General features: G+C 32.2%; 1 protein-coding gene and 1 non-coding gene across 2 annotated transcripts; one reads left to right on the top strand and one right to left on the bottom strand.

Moving 5' to 3' along the window:
• The first annotated feature begins 4,434 nt into the window (after positions 1 to 4,434).
• TRNAI-UAU (transfer RNA isoleucine (anticodon UAU)) lies at positions 4,435 to 4,508 on the top strand. Its single transcript has one exon. It is a non-coding gene; the product is annotated as a tRNA-Ile (tRNA).
• Positions 4,509 to 6,348: 1,840 nt separating this feature from the next.
• On the bottom strand, positions 6,349 to 15,575 carry TSK (tetratricopeptide repeat (TPR)-containing protein). The gene is made up of 19 exons (XM_079040895.1): positions 15,186 to 15,575; positions 14,158 to 14,955; positions 13,856 to 14,032; positions 13,493 to 13,584; positions 13,087 to 13,185; positions 12,409 to 12,848; positions 11,777 to 11,823; positions 11,455 to 11,700; positions 10,776 to 10,911; positions 10,564 to 10,683; positions 10,272 to 10,372; positions 10,041 to 10,164; positions 8,984 to 9,096; positions 8,639 to 8,750; positions 7,863 to 7,967; positions 7,707 to 7,773; positions 7,517 to 7,637; positions 7,243 to 7,416; positions 6,349 to 7,147 (listed from the first exon to the last, which is right to left on the bottom strand). The coding sequence occupies exons 1-19, from the start codon at positions 15,456 to 15,458 to the stop codon at positions 6,500 to 6,502; spliced, it is 3,993 nt and encodes a 1,330-aa protein (XP_078897021.1). The 5' UTR covers positions 15,459 to 15,575; the 3' UTR covers positions 6,349 to 6,499.
• Positions 15,576 to 17,655: the final 2,080 nt, after the last annotated feature.

Genomic DNA, 17,655 nt, shown 5'->3' with positions numbered 1-17,655 from the left:
ACCAAATTCAGATAGAAGCAAGGTTTGGATGGAATGTTCAAGATCTTCGTCTGTGGAATACAGTTCGCGAAGTCTATCCCACACTTCCTTCGCCGTAGTGCATGAGCTGACCAGCCTGAATGTGTCGGACTGAAGGGCGAATCTGATCAACCTAAGTGCCTTAATATTGCACTGGAGTTTGTCTTTTTCATCTTGCGCGATATTCGTCACGTCCTTGAGCAGATCATTGTACTCTTTTTGCGTCTTAATGATTCTGGACGTCGTAGAATGAGAAAACGGTCCACTGATGATGGCTTCCCATATGAGATAACCATTGTCCTCCGATCCAATCACATAATCTTCGAAATGATGCGCCCATACTTCATAGTCATGGGTGTACAAGATTGGAATCTTTGTCGTCGACCCGATGCTGTTGGAAATATTAATAGGGTTTGATTGCGTTGCGTCCATAATGATCGTAAAAACCTGTTCAAAGATCAGACTTGTAATAAAGCAGATTAGGGCAAAATAATAAATACTAAGATACGTCAATTAAGATGACGGCTCAATAAATATCAATGATTGCGGAAAAACCCTAATGGAAATCTTTTTCACAGAAAAGATGTGTATCGATTACACAGCCTCCCGCTCTGATACCAATTGATGGGATTAAAACAACTTTTAATCTAAGAAGATCGATTAGATCTTGAACAAGTATATGAATTTAAAACAGTAAAAAACGCAATAATAAGAACAAACAGCTTGAATCAAACGTGTCGAATGATTAAATAAAATCCTTAGAAGAGCTCGATTAAGAACATCAACTGTAAAGGATTAGAGGATTACAAGAACGATTACAGAAAAAGATATTAGTGCTCTTGAATAATCGCTATTTCGATAATCTCTAGAATCTTAACCTAATATGCATGCAAGCATTTAACTTATATACAATACATAAAAGGCTCTCGGTTGGACAGGCCCAAACCGGAGAATACAAGGCTAATCAACGAGCCCAAACGACGCAACATCAAAACTCTTTTCAGCCCAACAGCTATGCAGTCCTCTATCATGTGGCCAAAGTCTTCGTGGTAAGCACACCATTTGGACTTGTATTTCCAAGTTGTGGAGTTGTTGTCCCTCTTTGTCCATCTTGCTTTGTCTCCAAGATCCTGCATAGCATGAATTATACCTGAAACATCCACATAAAAACAATAGTCAATGATCTTAGGAAGCTCCTCTTCTTCTCCTTCATGTTCAAGGGCATTAACCATGTGACGATCCGGTTTGGAATAAGGCTTCGATTTGTAGGATCCTTGGGTCAAGGATTCGGCCTTCCTATTAGGGTTCTCATATTGACTTGAGGGATTGTCCTCTTCAAGCCTTATGAACCTCAACGCTCGGCACCTGACTTCGTCCAATCTTTTGCATGGGGTCATCACAAGGTCTTTGTAGAAGGGTGAGTCCTTCCTTAGTCCCATCTTGAAGGCCTCTACAGCAGTAGCCATGCCGATGTTGGGGATGCTCAGAGCTTCCCTGCCAAACCTGTTAACGAAATCCCTAAGGTTCTGTTGCAAGAAAACTGGTTATTGAAAATATTGACTAAGTTTGCAAAAGAAGTAATAGAGTATGGGGGAATGTTTAGCAGTCATTTGAGAGTTGATCCTGTAAAGGTTAAGCCAAAGCCTTTACATAGGCAAGCTTCCTTCAAGTGCCCTGGGACGGGAATGATCTCCATCCTTTCTCGGTATTGCATTATATGCTCCTCAGGATCCGTAGTTCCATCATATAGCTTCATGCTAGGAGTTTGGAAGCACTTAGGAATTTCGATATCGGCTATTACGGGAGTGAATCTTGAGATCTTGTGACTTGTTGGAGATGCTTCTGGTATGGGTTGGACCACCCCGGGTACGCTTGAGATCATTTGTCTTAACTATTGAAGTTCCTTGACGATGTTTGGGTTTATTCATGCATCAATGTTAGTATAGTTAGTATCAATAGTATTATTGTTTAAGAAGTTACTAGAATCAAGGTTTCTAGGAGTGTTGAAAGGCTTATTGAGATCATTGATCATAGATACTCGGTTATCCATAGTTGTCCCCCATGGTGACACCACAGTGGTAGGAATCGTGTTCTTTTGACGATTTTCTGAGGATCTTGCATTATCGAAGCCTAGGATCCTTGTTTGCACAACTTGGGCGTTGTTTCCTGGGATTTCTGAAATCCCACCTTCATCCTCTCCACTTCTTTGAGTAGTGCTCTATTCTCCTCCTGTTGTTGGGTCACCTGCTGCGTCATTTTCCTCATCATAGCGAAAAGCTCTGCAGTAGTGACTAAGGCAGTCGGATCCTGGAGCCCTGAGGATCCCAAACTTCCTGGATTAGTGATCGAGGGGGTGCTTTTCTTGGAAGTGTCAGGCGTTTTCCTCTGAGTAGGGGGGCCACTCGGAGGAAGTGGTAGGTTATTGGTTGGAATGGAAGAGGCAGAGGACGAAGAGAGGATCGGTTATGTAGACATGATTTTTATAAGAATTTTGAACACCACGGCCCCTCGGTGGGCGCCAAATTGTTTTGGTCAAAATTACACAAGTACTAATCAACCAAATTGAATGAGAGCTTGTGATGTTCAGATTGTGTAATAGCAAATAATAAAAGAAAGTGACACAATGGTTTACAAGGAAAGCCATTGATCCTTACTAGGATCTCCAACACAAAACCTTGGGAGATGATAATGATCACATGCCTTGATGATTTTATTAATGTAAAAAGATGTTTACAGAGAATATTTGAGTATGAACAAGTGATTAATCTCGCAGAGTAAGGTTCTGGTAAGAAACAGTGTGTTGTTTGCAGAATGCAAGTGTCAATTTATAGTCTAAACTCGCCACCAGATGTCCGATATTTCCAGGATCCTCTATGACCAGCTTCACAAACGTTATTTGACCAAATATTTTGGGTCTTTAGCATAGTTTGAATGATTCTTCGTTGAGAATTGGTCTTCGATTGACTACTTATGCACATGTGTTAGTTATGGACAAAAAAATGATCGTTATAAATATTAATAAAAATAATGATAATGATAATCGGGATTCTAAGGCAGCTGAGGATCCTGAATATTTCGAGGATCTTGGCCCTAAAAATTAGGAAGTAAGTGACTCCTATTATATAATGAATCATTTTGAGAGCATTAGTTTTAGAGGGAGAAACTAGCAAACCCATTTGTACTCTTTCTAATTCAACTAATAAGAGCTTAAAAGATTTATTTACTCCAAGTGTTCATGATTTGTATGATGATTAACTAGATGATTTCTTATTCGGCACATGTCATTATAATCAACACCACTACATTTAGGATTTAATCAGAAGCTAAGAGAAGCGGTGATTTTTGGAAGACGCGATGACACCAATCGTAATGTAATTGGCCTACCGAGTCGGGGAAACGGTGGTTCTGCTTATAGCATCACATGGAAAGGACATTGAAAAAAAAAATCCACCAATGAGATAAAAATATTTTTCCTAAGAGAACTTGAAATTTATTTTATTATATAATTGGATATAGAATTGAAATCGCAAGATCTTCTTTGTATAAAAATTAATTAAACTCTCTTTCGGCTTGAGTTTACGTATTGTTTTCAAATAATCAATTTGTTTTTAGTCTTTAAATAGTTACAAACTATTTGCCAACCATAAGCTCCATCGGTTCCATCTTTTCTTGCCACTTATTAAAAATCGAGTTTAGTTAATATTTATTATGAACACATCAACGACTCCACTTTGCAATTAATGATCTCATTATATGCTATTTGAAGTTGATGATTATTTGGTGGAAAGTGGACATATATATATAAAGCTTGTTTATTGCAAATCGATTCGACCATTTGTCTTTTTTTTCAATATATTGAAACAAAATGATCATGTTTTTCCCTTCTTGTAGGTTTGGGGAGTTGAGTTTTTATTCTGGAACAAACTGTTTTAAAAGCTGTATCAAGCAAAGTGACAAAATAAAAGAAAACGTGCATGGAAAATCAATACACGTTTATATCATTTGCATTTGATACTTTTGGTTTTTTGCGCCAGAAGTTGTGGAGCTATTCAATAGAGTCCAACGGGTCATAGTAATGTTATAACCCCTAGATTTATAGATGTTATTTTTAAAAAAATTAGTTTTGACAGGGTTATGGCATAGCTTGTTACTCGTTTACCCGCTACGTCTATGTAAATCTTTTTTCTGGAGCTTAAAAAAACAACCAATATATATCTTCTATTTTCCTTAAAAACTAGTTTGAAAAATAAATAAATAAATATAAAAAAAAACCATATATATAATAACACGTTAGTACATAGACGGTAAAGTTAATATTTATAAATTGTATGTGGAGAGCGGGTGGCATGGCTTTTTACGTAATGACTCATTTCTCTTCTTTTTTAAATAATTAGTTGTATCAAAACATCGCAAATTGGTCCCGTAGCTCAGTTGGTTAGAGCGTTGGTCTTATGAGCCGAAGGTCGCGGGTTCGAGCCCCGCCGGGACCAGTGTTGGTTTTCAAATTTTCTCTATAATTACTTTTCCTTTTTAAAAAAAACACATGAGTTCTTGTTGCAATCAGCCTCTACATTATGCTATATCTAATCTATCTTAAGTTTTGATTTATGGCCTTTTTGTTTGATTTGTTGATTTCTTTTAACAAGCGAGACATAACGTCTTTAAAAAATCTATCTTTATTAGGCTTTTGATCACGGAAAAACCAAAGTAATTATTATAATACATATAAGTATATAACTTAAGGTCGGTAAATAATAACCACATCAAAGCGGACTTTTTGATTCTTATCGAGACTTGCAACATCCGCACAATGAATTGTATATGAGGTGGAAGTAGAAACAAGATTCATCATATTCCATCAAATCGCTACTTTATACCAAATCAAGAAACAGTTCGTTAAAAGTAATAATCAATGGATTATGTACTTGTATTGTACATCATTATTTTTTATTCCAAATTGAGTGTAGTATGAATTCGATCCAAGAGCACATGCTAACTCATGATGTTTAATTTTAGTTCCAATATGTAGAATTATTTTCGATCTTCAAAGATTTGAGATTTGATGTATTTTCTCGCTATAGAAACATAATAAAAACCTTGCATATTAAGATCTCAATAACACATATCTAGTTGATTATTATACAACCTCACCTCTCGAACAACTTATTTTAGATCTCCCCATTGTGAAATTCCAACCCCTACACTTGAAGATCAACACCTGCTCTCTAATAAAACAACTCTTATTGAGTTTCAATGAGTAAATTCTATAAAAACTAGTTTTAAACATAGAATGTTATCGTATAAATAGCTTTTTAGGGAATAGTTGTCCATCGGATGCCCTAGAATGTTCTCATATAAATAGCTTCTTAAGGAATAGTTTTTTTTTTCTATTGTCTAAATTGTTCTTCCTCGAGTTATCATAATACAACAATGTTCTTATTCATATTGTTATTTTTTTTGTTCATATTTATTGTTTTTTTTATATATTTTGTCATTTAAATTCTACACTAAACTAGCTTACTGTTTGAGTTTGATCATCAACACCACAATTGGTACTAGAGCAAAGTGGTTGTTTTTTCACAACACTAGCATTATCATTGGAAGAAAACCCATTTTCTTACATTTCTAAGTAGAAAAGTGAAACACCCCTATACTCACTTAAAAAAAAAAAAAATAAGTTCAAATAGCATTATCTTTTCAAAACATTAAACTTTTTAGAAATTATTGTTGCCAAATTTGTTCCAAAAATTCAAATCATAGTTTCAAGTTCAAGAGTTTTAAGTACGAGGGTATTTAACAAAAATATAATAATTAAACTTAAGAATGAACCACTACATATTTGTGGTCTTTTAAATATCTAGTTTTTTTTCTAAAAACACAACGCCCTATTCTAGACTTGTTTGTTATTTTATTTATAAAAAAAAAAAAAAAAAAAAAAAAAAAAAAAAAAAAAAAAATTGTTATCATCTTTAAGTCCAAATAAATTATTCTTATTTTAGTCGATCTCTTCTAAAAATTAACATCATATTTTAATTAACAAATTAAGTATTATTATTTCAAAAGTCTATTGAGATTTAATATTTAAAAGATAAGACGAAAATGTTTGTTTCAAATAAATATATTTCAAGATATTGATCAATCCTCTCTATTCTGAAAAATTATAAATATTACATATATAATGATAATGATGTACAACAATGTGGTAAATGATGTTTTATCTTTTCTTTATGAATTTATATTATAAAACGGATTTTAGATTAAACACACGATCACAATTCATTTTAAAACATAAAATATATCAATTTAATACCAAAAAAAACTACCAACCTATACAGCAAGGTTTTACTTTTTCTCTTTATACTTATTTCCTTTAAAAAAGAACTTGAAACGCATAAGCTTAGAAAAATGTAAAACATTGTTATATAAACAAACATCTAACCTAATTTCACACATTTAATTATATATAAAAACATCTAAATAATCAAAACCTTTTGCAACATGTTTCATTGTTGCAACATTGATACGGATCAACCGAGAAATGAAGTATACTTCCCTCAACATGCATTTTAGTCAAACCACCCCTCGAATCCGTTGACCAACCACCATACAACGTATCTCCCACTTCCTCCAACCCATTCCCACTTAGATCAAGCACCCGAACCCCTTTCGCCATTGAAACCGCATACCAAAGCGCTTGAACAAACATTGACTTTGACTTTGACTTTGACTTCAACAGATCATTTTCACACAAACTCACGCAACTCCCATCATGACTCGACGGCATTGACCGTGAGGAACTCGTGTTGACTTTGACTTTGACTTTCGGTTCGTCTGATTCGTCTTCGCTATCTGCGACTTCGAGATCGGTGAAATCGGCGTTGACCGAGAAGAGCTCGTGTTGACTTTTGTTGACTTTTTCATGGTCCGGTTTGACCGTGGAATCGGGATCTTGTAACTCGTGTGGAGTGGCGTTTTCGGATAAGTTGAGTTCCTCTATGGAGGATGTGTTGTGGGATAAAGCTTGAAGAATAGTGAGTATGCCAACAAGGCCGAGTTGACATTTGGTTAAATTAAGTACTTTTAAGCAACAATTCGGGTTCTTGAGTACTGATGCTAAAGCAGTTGCACCCTATATTCATTATTTATGTAAAGAATTGTTTAAACGAAATTGATATGTTTTTTTTTTCAATTATAAGATTATAAAGTTGTTTAGTGAAATCTAACCTCTTGCATGAGAGGATTATGTGCGATATTTAACTCAAGAACACCATTGATCCAAGAAGGATTAGTTTGGAGTTTGATGACGTAATCTGATGTCAGCAAACAACATGATAAATCAAGCTTTATTAATTCCCGATTCTCGTTATTCCATGAATCCATCAATTCTATAGCTCTCTCCTTCATCAATTAAATATATAATATGTTAATAAGAAAGAAATGAAAGTAGGAAGATATTTTTTAAATAAATAAATTTAAAAAAAAAAAAAAGATGTCTTACAGATCCAATACTTGTATCTCCAATCATCAAATCAGACAAGCCTGATGTTTTAACAAGCTTACAAAGGCTATCAACTGCGTTCTTGTTTAGCTTTATGCCATTTAAATTTAGCTGAGAGAAACTGCAAAAATAAATAAATAAATAAATAAATTTATCTGAAAAAGGAAAAAAGAAAAGAAAGAGGGCCCACCTATTAAGAGTGGAAAGTTTGTCCAACAGATTTACTATGGCATTTCCAGATATGGAGGTGTTATAGCCTGTTATTCAATGGTAGAAAGTTGGATATATGAATATATGAACATAAACATGAAATAAATTATTATTAATAAATATAAAATTCAAGTACCTATGAATAATTCTGAGAGAATCAAACTGGAATCAAGGGAATCAGTAACTTTTTGAATTGTTCTTGATGTGATAGAACATCGCTGTATATTTAAGCTGTAAAGAGCTGAAAAGTAAAAGATTATGTTACATAATTGATGGAAATAACAGCATGCTTTAATTGATTTGTTTATTATGATTGGATACATTTTTCAAAATATAATTTCCTAATAATAATAATAATAAAATAAGTAGTATGCTATAATTGGATAGATTTTTGGGTTAATCTCGTAAAAAGCCTTATATTTTGTGTTTTTTCCAAAATAAACCTCAAATTTATTTTTTGTTCAAAAAAGACCTTGTACTTTTTGACTTTTTCCAATCTGGCTCTTTGTCATTTTTTCCAAAAAAAAAAAAAGGTTAATCTCATAAAAGACCTTATATTTTGTGTTTTTTCCTCAAATTTATTTTTTGTCTGAAAAAGTCCTTGTATTTTTTCACTGCCTTTTTAGTCATTTTCTTCCAAAAAAATTTGTAAAATGTGAGGATTTTTCCTAAAAAAACTAAACAACTTGAGGGATTATTTGGAAGCAGTTAGAAAGTTGAGGGTTTTTTCGGGAAAAAAAGGACAAAGTTGAGGGGGTTTTTTCTAAAAAAAATACAAGGTCTTTTTCAGGAAAAGAATAAAGTTGAATAAAAGCTCGAATACCATGAAAAAAGAAATTCGATTTTCATTTAATGATATTTATCATGCTGTGAAAATGATAATTTTAATAAATATTAAAATAAGTATCTCACCTTTGCAATTTTGTAAGATTGTAGAAAGGTAAGAAGCACATCCATCAGTTAATCGATTCCCAGATATATTAAGCACTTCCAAGCGTGACAATAGCACAGGGCATTCACAAATCTGTAAGTTTTTAAAATAAATCAGCTTTTACTATTAGAGGGGCATTTTTGTCTCATTTACCAAAATTTGGATCACATTTGATCTCTAATGGGTTAAATGGGTAGGATCTAAAAACATAGCCAAATGTATTAATATGCTTATATCCTCCTAAAAGTTAGATTATTATTTTTGTCATCATATTTAATACACTAATTATTCATAAATAAAATTAAAATTAAAAGGGATGAATAAACCTGGAATAGGGCAGTTGGACCAAAGCGATTGCAGTGTAAATCCAAAACCAAACCACCATACTTTTGACTTGATGACATAAATACTTGTTTTAGTTTCTCCATACTTTCATTTCCTGAAAATATATATATATAAAAAAAAAATTGTATAATAAAGAAATTTGTAGTACTATGAAGTGATAAATACAAAAGAAATAGCAATATATTTTCATTTATTTGTGTATTCCAGCATTCTACTTTCATTTCTTTCTATTAAAGCATTGTACTTATAGTCTTTTTCTTATCAAGGTATTGTAGTTTAAAATTTCATTGTAATTTTGTTTTTTTTTTAATTAGGACATTATCATTTAGGGTTAATGTCATAAGAGAACTTATATTTTGTGTTTTTTTTTCCGGATTAAACCTCAGCTTTATTTTATTTTCATGAAGAAGACCTTGCACTTTTTAAGTTTTTCCGATCTGACCCTTTTAGTCATTTTTCTCCAAAAAAAAGTTGTAAAATGTGAGGGTTTTTCAGGAAAAAAAAGTTGAGGAATTATTTGGAAGGGTTAATCTTAAAAAGACTTAATATTTTTTTTCCAGATTAAACCTCAAATTTAATTTTGCCTGAAAAAGACCTTGTGTTTTTTCATTTTGTCCGAAAAAGCTCTCAACTTTGTATTTTTTTTCCCGAAAAAAAAAAAAAAAAAAAAAAAAAACCCTCAACCTTCTAAACGCTTCCAAATAAACCCTCCACTTTTTTAGTTTTTCTTGAAAAAACCCTCACATTTTACAATTTTTTTGGAAAAAAAAAATGACTAAAAGGGCCAGATCAGTAAAAATGTAAAAAAAAAAAATGTAAGGTCTTTTTCAGGAAAAAAAATAAAGTTGAGGTTTAATCCCTAAAAAACACAAAATACAAGGTCTTTTTTGAGATTAACCCTATTTGGAAACATTTAGAAGGTTGAAGGTTTTTTTCGGAAAAAATACAAGGTCTTTTTCATGAAAAATTATTTTTCAGGCATAATTTATAAATTTTTTTAAAATAAAATTTAAAAAAAAAAAAAAAAAGTATTATTACCTAACAAATTGTGGGAAAGATTTAGCAGTGCAATTGTCTTATGTGAATTTAAGGCATTTAACAATGGAGCTGCTGATATATCTTGCAATTCACAATCAGAGACAACAATCTCATCCTCTGATACCTGAAATTCAACATCTTTGTTACAAATTATAAAACTTATTTTATTTTTCTATAAAATTGCCAACATTTTTTTTAAGGTAATATAAAATGATCAACTTTTAGTTTTACCTCTAAATTATACAGCTTCTTAAGTAATTTCAGATTAGGAGGTTCAGATAGATCACTACAACAGTCAACATAAAGTTTGACCAAGCGCTTAGGTACCCAACCTACAAAAAAGGGCAAATTTGTAAATAGTTAGGACTTAATGGGAAAGTCTCATTAAGTGTTGTGTATAAGGATAAAATGATGTAAAGAAAGAAAGTATTGAGAACATGAAGGCGTAATTGGGGAAATGGAAGAGGAAATTAGATGAGGGCAAATTCGTAAATAGTTAGGGGTTTAAATCAAGAAAAAATACGATCAATAGAGGCTTCAATCCAGCATTTTCCAGACATGTAATCCTTTGGAATATTCAATGAATCCAAAGATTCTAAAACTTCTCCCCCACATTTGAGATGTTTAATCATTGGCAAAAGTCCTACAATGATATAATATATTAATATTGACATTTTTTTTTATAAAGAATGAAAAAAGGAATTTAAATTTTAAAGAACAAATGAGAATATGTACCTTTAGACCTATTCTCCTTTATGAGTTTTAAAAAGTATAAACATGCGACTTCAACCTTCATATTTTCAATGCTTAGCTTACATGAGCTTGATTCTATGTGTACAAAATCATCCTCAACTTTGAATATCATATGTTTCTACAAACAAAAAAAAAATCAAGCATTATAATTCCATCCCTTTGACACCTATTGAGTAAATGACCATTTTACCCTTACATTCCAACAAACAGTTTTCACACTAAGACAGATTTTTTGTTTAACCCATTTAGCTCATTAAGTCAAAAAGAAGATATTCTATTTCTATTATATTTAGAGGGTGTTTGGGATTTCATTTTGAAGTTAAAAAGGACTTTATTGACTTATGAAGGTGGGAAAAGGAGTTTTTAAATAGTTGCAAAAGTCAATAAGTTAAAAAGTGTTTGGCTTAATTTTGTCTTTTTATATCTACTTTGTAAACCTAATAAGTCATAAGTTGTTTCAAGAAGTAAGAAATTGTGGCTTTTGAAATCTTCTTTTCAAAGACTAAACAAAAAGTTGTTTTTTCTATACCCAAACACTTGTTTTAACTTATCGACTTTTCAAGAAGTCAATAAGTTAAAAAGTCAATTTGAGTATTTAGTATTTAATACTAGAGATAATGAAATATGAAGATGAGTATGAGAAAACATCATATACACTCACACAATTATGATCATCACAAGCATCAAAAAATGGGCCAGAAGGACCATTTTTTTGGCAGATATTTTCAGAAACTCCAGAATCACATCTGACACCATTAACACCAAAATGGGAATCATTGAAAGATTCATTTCCCTTTGAGGATCTGAAAGTTTGTGTAGCTACTTTTGAACTTTTTCCTTTATGGGAAGAAGTGCTTTCTTCAAGATTTACACTGATTGCACACTTTGAAGCAACTGGTGACATATCCTGACAAAAATCAACCAAAAACACTTGTCAACAAAAAACACCACAAGAAATAGCAATTGATCAAAGAATTCTTTACCTGATATTCATGAACATGATGACTACTTAGATCCTGTCCACTTTTGACTGAAATTGATCAAACAAAGTTAGTTTTTTTGCACTAAATGTCTAGTGATATAAACATTTATAGGAAACATTCTTTCGTTGATTTGTTAATCAATTATCATACCATCTTACTTTCATTTCTTCCTGTTATAGCAGTGTAATAAAGATACATTTTTATAAAATAATATGTCCTGATAAAAAAAATTCAAGTACAATACTATAATCGGGTAGATTTTTTATAAGCACAATGCTGTAGTAAGAATATAAGATGAAAAGCAGGGTGTCTTACTCTTAATATACAAACAAGGGTTAAATGCAAGGAATAGCAATATACGTTTGTTGATTTGTTTCTTCCTATTACAATTTACAACATTGTCCTTCAAAATATCTAATTATAACAAAATACATATAAACTATAGATTTTCCAAAGTATAAATAAAAGTGCAACTGAAAGTACAATTAGATTATTTAAAGTAAATGTCTTGATAAAAAAGAAAAAAATGAAACAACAAGAAAAGTAGGATGCTATGATATACAAATAGCTAAAAGGATATTGCTATTTCTTGCATTTAGATTTTAGCCCAAGATAAATCAAAAGTAACTCACATTCATTAGAAGTGGCAACATGTTCTTCTGGATACTCATGTATTCTTCTTTGGGGACACCCCACTTCCTTATTTTCATCTTCATCATCAGAAAGAACTAATCGACCCCGTTTTCGATTCAATGTTTGACTACATGTTGACTTTCTTGGTGAGGCTTCTAGTGATTTGGTAGAAGCAGAATGTTTTGTTACTTTGGAACCTTTTGATTTAGATTTACGAAGAAAAGAGACCAAAGGGACCTCATCATCTGATAAATCCTCAACTCCATATGATTTTGATGTGTTTAATTTTGGTGAATAGTTCATATCAGAATCAGACTTCATTAATGATATATCATCATCTCCTTCTGTATCAGTCTCAGAGCAACAGTCTTTTGGAATGTTTAATGGCTCAAGATCATTGTTTGAGTTCTTTAATTCGTCTATTTGTAACTGCAGCCTCCTACAATGGAGCAAATAGCTCAGATTTTTTTATCTTTTTTAATTTTTCAGTTTTGAAAAGACAGAAATAATGAAATTTAATACATGGAGTTGTTCAAGTCGAAATCCATGAAAGAATGAAGAAGATAGTTGTTGAGTTTTGCAATAATTAATCAAGAAAGGAAATTATATGTTATTAAAATGACCTAATTAAAATAAGGTTTGTATGTTTTAAAACAAAAAATTTTAACTATAATTACCTGGCCTCTTCAGCATTATCAAATCTGATCATGTAACTATAATGCATGTTCTCAAGTGCAGACAGCTGGACAGAAATTAGGTTAGCTTGAAGAGCAATGCTGCAAGAAAAAAGAATAGTTTTTTATATCATCTTTTTGTATTGTGAACTTATTCAAAATGTGGTAACTATAAAAAGGTTTTTTTTTTTTTTGATGAAAAAAAGTAAAATGGTTTAACCACTAGAAAATTAGTTAAGTGGCTAAATCAATAGAATGTTGAAAGTACAAGTGTTTTTCTGCAATTTGCCCTTGTTTTAATGAAATGTTTAACATATGTTGAATATGGAATTATTTTATTTAAAATTATCAAGAGTCACGTAGTTTATCAACATTAATATCAGTGAAAAATAAGAATGAAAACACTTGCCTGTATCCTTCACTGAATGCATCCAAAGCATTTGCCCATTTTCCAACTGAGTCCAAAACATCACCAAGATTGATCTTTGCTAATGCTTGTCCCTAATAACATCAAAATACAAAACAATTCACTGCTATAGTTGACCTAATAATAAACAAAATGAAAGTATAATTCAATAACTGAAGACTTTTTTCAAAGTTCAATGTGTTCATAAGAACAAAAATCAAAAGTAAAATGTCATAGAAACTATCGAGAGTAGAATCCTATAAATAATACATAAATAAACTCTTTGATACTTTTTATATCTTTTGTGCACAACAAGTGTTTATGTCTTGATAAATCAGATTCATAGAATAAGTTGAGCATATATACCTCCATGTTGCCAATTGACTTGTATGTTTCCCAACTTTTAGAGTACCATTTTTGGGCTTTATTGAAGTTCCTCAGCTTTTGATAAGACTCTCCAATAACTAGATAGGAATCACCTAACTTTTCTTTGTCACAAAGTTCATTTGCTACTTTTTTCTTCTTTTTGGCAAACTCACAATGCTATCACAAAAACCCAAAATCAAGAACATAATACAGAATACTCAACAAATGAAGCATTAGTGGAGTGACTTAAAACTTGAATCTTGTTGTCAAAGAATTAAGCAAAGATTTTAGTGATTTCATACCTTCTTCCATGCAAAAATTATGCTTGATTTCTCAATAAGGCAATCAAGAGATGCATTTTGTTGTAACAGGCACTTCCTTTCACCTGATGTACCTCTAGCTAACACCATGTTTCTTGTCAACTTCTTGAGATTCTGTTCTTCAGTCTTTAAATCCTCCATTACCTTCGTTGCTTCTTTTACTATTTCTATATTCTGGTCAACTTGATTAGCCAAAGCATGTTCATCATCCATAGATTTTGCTAACTTCATTGCCTTTTGATAACAAAGAGTTGCTTCTTCATATTTCTGTACCCTGTAATGTAATTCACCAAGGTTTATATATCCCTTTGCTTCCCCTTGACAATGACCAATATTCTTACAAATCACAATATCCTTCTCAATGTGCTTTCTAGCTTTGTCCCATTTCCTCAATTCCATGTAAACATTACCAAGGTTGTGATGGAGCCTTGTGCGTCCATCATCATTCTCAACCACCTCTTCTTCATCACAAATCTGTAATCCCTTTGTGAGAATCTTTTCTGCTTCTTCCAAGTTATCAAGATCCATTTCAACCATTCCTATGTTATTGTGGGCATCAATGTATTCTTTTAGAAAGGTATACTTGTTGGATTGTGGATTCTCCTTGAGAGTTTGAGCAAGTTTCATGGCAGAAATGAAATACTTTTTGGCATTTCGGAGAGAGGTATGATCATTATCAGATTTTAAGAACATTTCATAGTATGTTCGACCAAGTTGGGTGGTTGCTCGTTGTTGCTCAATCACGTCATTCGAATCCTTTGCAAGCTCCAAATGTTTTTTCTGTCAACAGAACACCCATGGGATACAAAGTCATGAAAATGAGGAAGTGTTAATTTACAACTAGGGTTAATCGTAGTTTTGGTCCCACGCGATTGTGATCTATTCAATAATCCAGCTAAACATGAAATTCAGACCCAAAACAACTAATTGATTCCACAAACTTGCAAATGGAAACTAGAATACTAAAAACATGAGTAAATTGAAATGAAGTTGTAGATTATGTGAAGCACCTGGTAAATTAGGGCATCTTTGAAATGCTGAAGACGAAGATAGACTTCACCAAGTGCTTGACATGTGGGGAGCAACTGTTTCTCCGGCAGATACTTGATTGAAACCTCGTAATCGAGTCGAAACCAACGCAAAGCCTCGACGTACTCTCCTCTGTTCTTGAAAATATCTCCGATTACATTTGCCCATCTTGCCTCTTCCTGCCGATTCCCTTCTTCGGATGCGTTCCTGTATGCTCGCTTCGCTGTGCTCAACTGAGCGTCTTCTTTCTTCATGATCGCAAAGAAGCTAACAGAGAATTTGATTGATTATCATTTTCACGCTAGCGTTCTTGGTGCTTTTCGTATATCATTTGGGTTTTCCCGCCAAAACAATATTGCCCAAATTTGGTAAACAATTTTAGGAAGAATCTCGTGAAATTGAAATGAACTAGGCCCGTTTGATAGATCTACCGTTGACCGGAAAAATTGTTTGATTTGCATAAAACAACTGGTTTTTTCTAGTAAGACATGTCTTTTCCAAAAAAGCCCCAAAATCATATTTTTCTGGCTGAATGCGCCGGAAAGACAATCACACACCAAATCACGCATCTTTCTTTCTTTATTGGATTATTAATTTTTTTAAATAACTTTTTTTAAATTTATTTTTTATTGAATTATTATTATTTTTCATCATTCAGCACACTCAATCAGATGTACAATCAAACAGCATGGTTTCTTTCCCAGTTAGAAAACTTTTCCAAACAGCACTTTCCCAGATATAAACTATCAAACAGGACCTAATAATAGGAGAAAATAACATTTTTGGTCCATAAGTTCAATTAGTTCTCGGATTTCGTCTTAAAAAACTTTGCCTTTCAGTTTAGTCATTATTTTGTTGTTGGATGATTTTGGTCCATGAACATCATGATAAGATGTAAAGTGAATCTTACCATTTTTTTACCATAAAATCCTTCAAATTTATAATTTTTTTGTTCAATTTTACTCTAAGTTTTTTTAATGTCTCATATTTTTCATAATTAATAAATATTTCTGATCTACAGAATATTTAAGAGAAAGTTGAGCATACTCTCTTATACAAATGCAAACTTCCAAATAGATTCAGATAGTCTTCAATCACAATTGGGTGTATCATCATTATGAGTGAAAGAGAAATTGCATCGATGAGAGTTCTAAGCAGATTTTAATCGGCCGCCTAGGCTGATTTTTACAATACTGTGAATCATCTTGAATACCTTCCACCCTTAAGTCCTGATACTTTGTAGTTTTCGGCTACTTTAGCGAGACCCTGGAGCGTTTGAGATATAGAGCTTTCAAATTGAGATTTTGCCCGCACAATTTCCCGATTTTCTCTAGAAACTCTGTAAGTTAAGTTACACTTATTTTATTCAAATGAAACTTTATTATAGTCATAGTCGTTATTATGAATCATATTATTCGGGAGTATGGATTCTGTGTAGGTGTTAATGAATCATACTATAGTTAGGGACCTTGTCCAACTGAGAGCAGTCATCTAGCAGAGTATTGATAACAACCACGGACTCTTCTAAGCAGTCCAGTGGAACACTAATAGACTCGCAATTTGTAGGTGTTAATGAATCATATTATCCATGAGTATGGATTGTGTGTTCATTTGGGTACTTTATCCCCCTCATGGTTGTCTTACAGATATGCGTTGATAAGGAATCCCCGAAGCAATGTCGTATACTCGTTGTTACAAAGATCCTTTAGGATATGACCATTGAAATTATCATTTTAGGATCAAAGAGTGAGAATAACGGGAATGAGTAATTTTGATTAAATCTATTTGGCATGTTAAAATATACTTAAAACAATATAATAATAATATTGTAGCTTGAAAACCTTATGTGCTCACTAGACTCCCAAGGCATAACTCACTCTGTTTCTTTGTATCACATGTAACGATACGAGGCACAACCGACAAAGAGATTCAAGGAGTTTAGACCATTAGTACAATAAGTTAATGTAATGTTTGTAATGATTACATTTATGTTTATATTTTGTATCAGATATGACATCTCAAGTGTCAATAATCAACGAAAAACATTTTCTTTGAAAATACTTTTGTTAGGACAAATTCTGCATTTATAAACAAACATTGTTTTTAAAATAAGCATAAATAAAAAAGTCTTTTTATGACCGATAAATAACGGGGATGTCATAAAATGCTTATCATTAAGTACTTGATTGTGTTAAGTGCTTAAAGGCTTAAGGAGTTACAAATACAAAAGGAAACTAGCATTGTGTCTTACTCTTGTTGGTGGATACTTGTAAAGAATATCAAACTCTTTATTCTTGCCATCTACTTTAACTCCCTGAATCCAAGTCGGATCAAAGGCCCCCAAAGGTTGTTTTCTAAACATCATATGGTTGTTTATAATCTTTCTAGTTCATGTAAATAAACCATTGGTGGTTTTGTTAAAATGGTCTTAAAATAAAAGTTATTTAAAAT

Source organism: Lactuca serriola, chromosome 1, assembly GCF_051521515.1.
Source record: "Lactuca serriola cultivar US96UC23 chromosome 1, Lser_US96UC23_V15, whole genome shotgun sequence".
NCBI classification, from domain to species: domain Eukaryota; kingdom Viridiplantae; phylum Streptophyta; class Magnoliopsida; order Asterales; family Asteraceae; genus Lactuca; species Lactuca serriola.
The sequence above is the reverse complement of the archived record's forward strand: the minus strand, read 5'-3'. Positions and strand labels throughout refer to the sequence as shown.

Coding starts and splice junctions, on each gene's coding strand:
- TSK (XM_079040895.1), bottom strand. CDS start 15,458: ATGAAGAAAGAAGACGCTCAGTTGAGCACAGCGAAGCGAGCATACAGG. Junction 14,956..15,185: donor AAGATGCCCTAATTTACCAG/GTGCTTCACATA, acceptor TTCTGTTGACAG/AAAAAACATTTGGAGCTTGC. Junction 13,186..13,492: donor GCATTCAGTGAAGGATACAG/GCAAGTGTTTTC, acceptor TTTTTCTTGCAG/CATTGCTCTTCAAGCTAACC.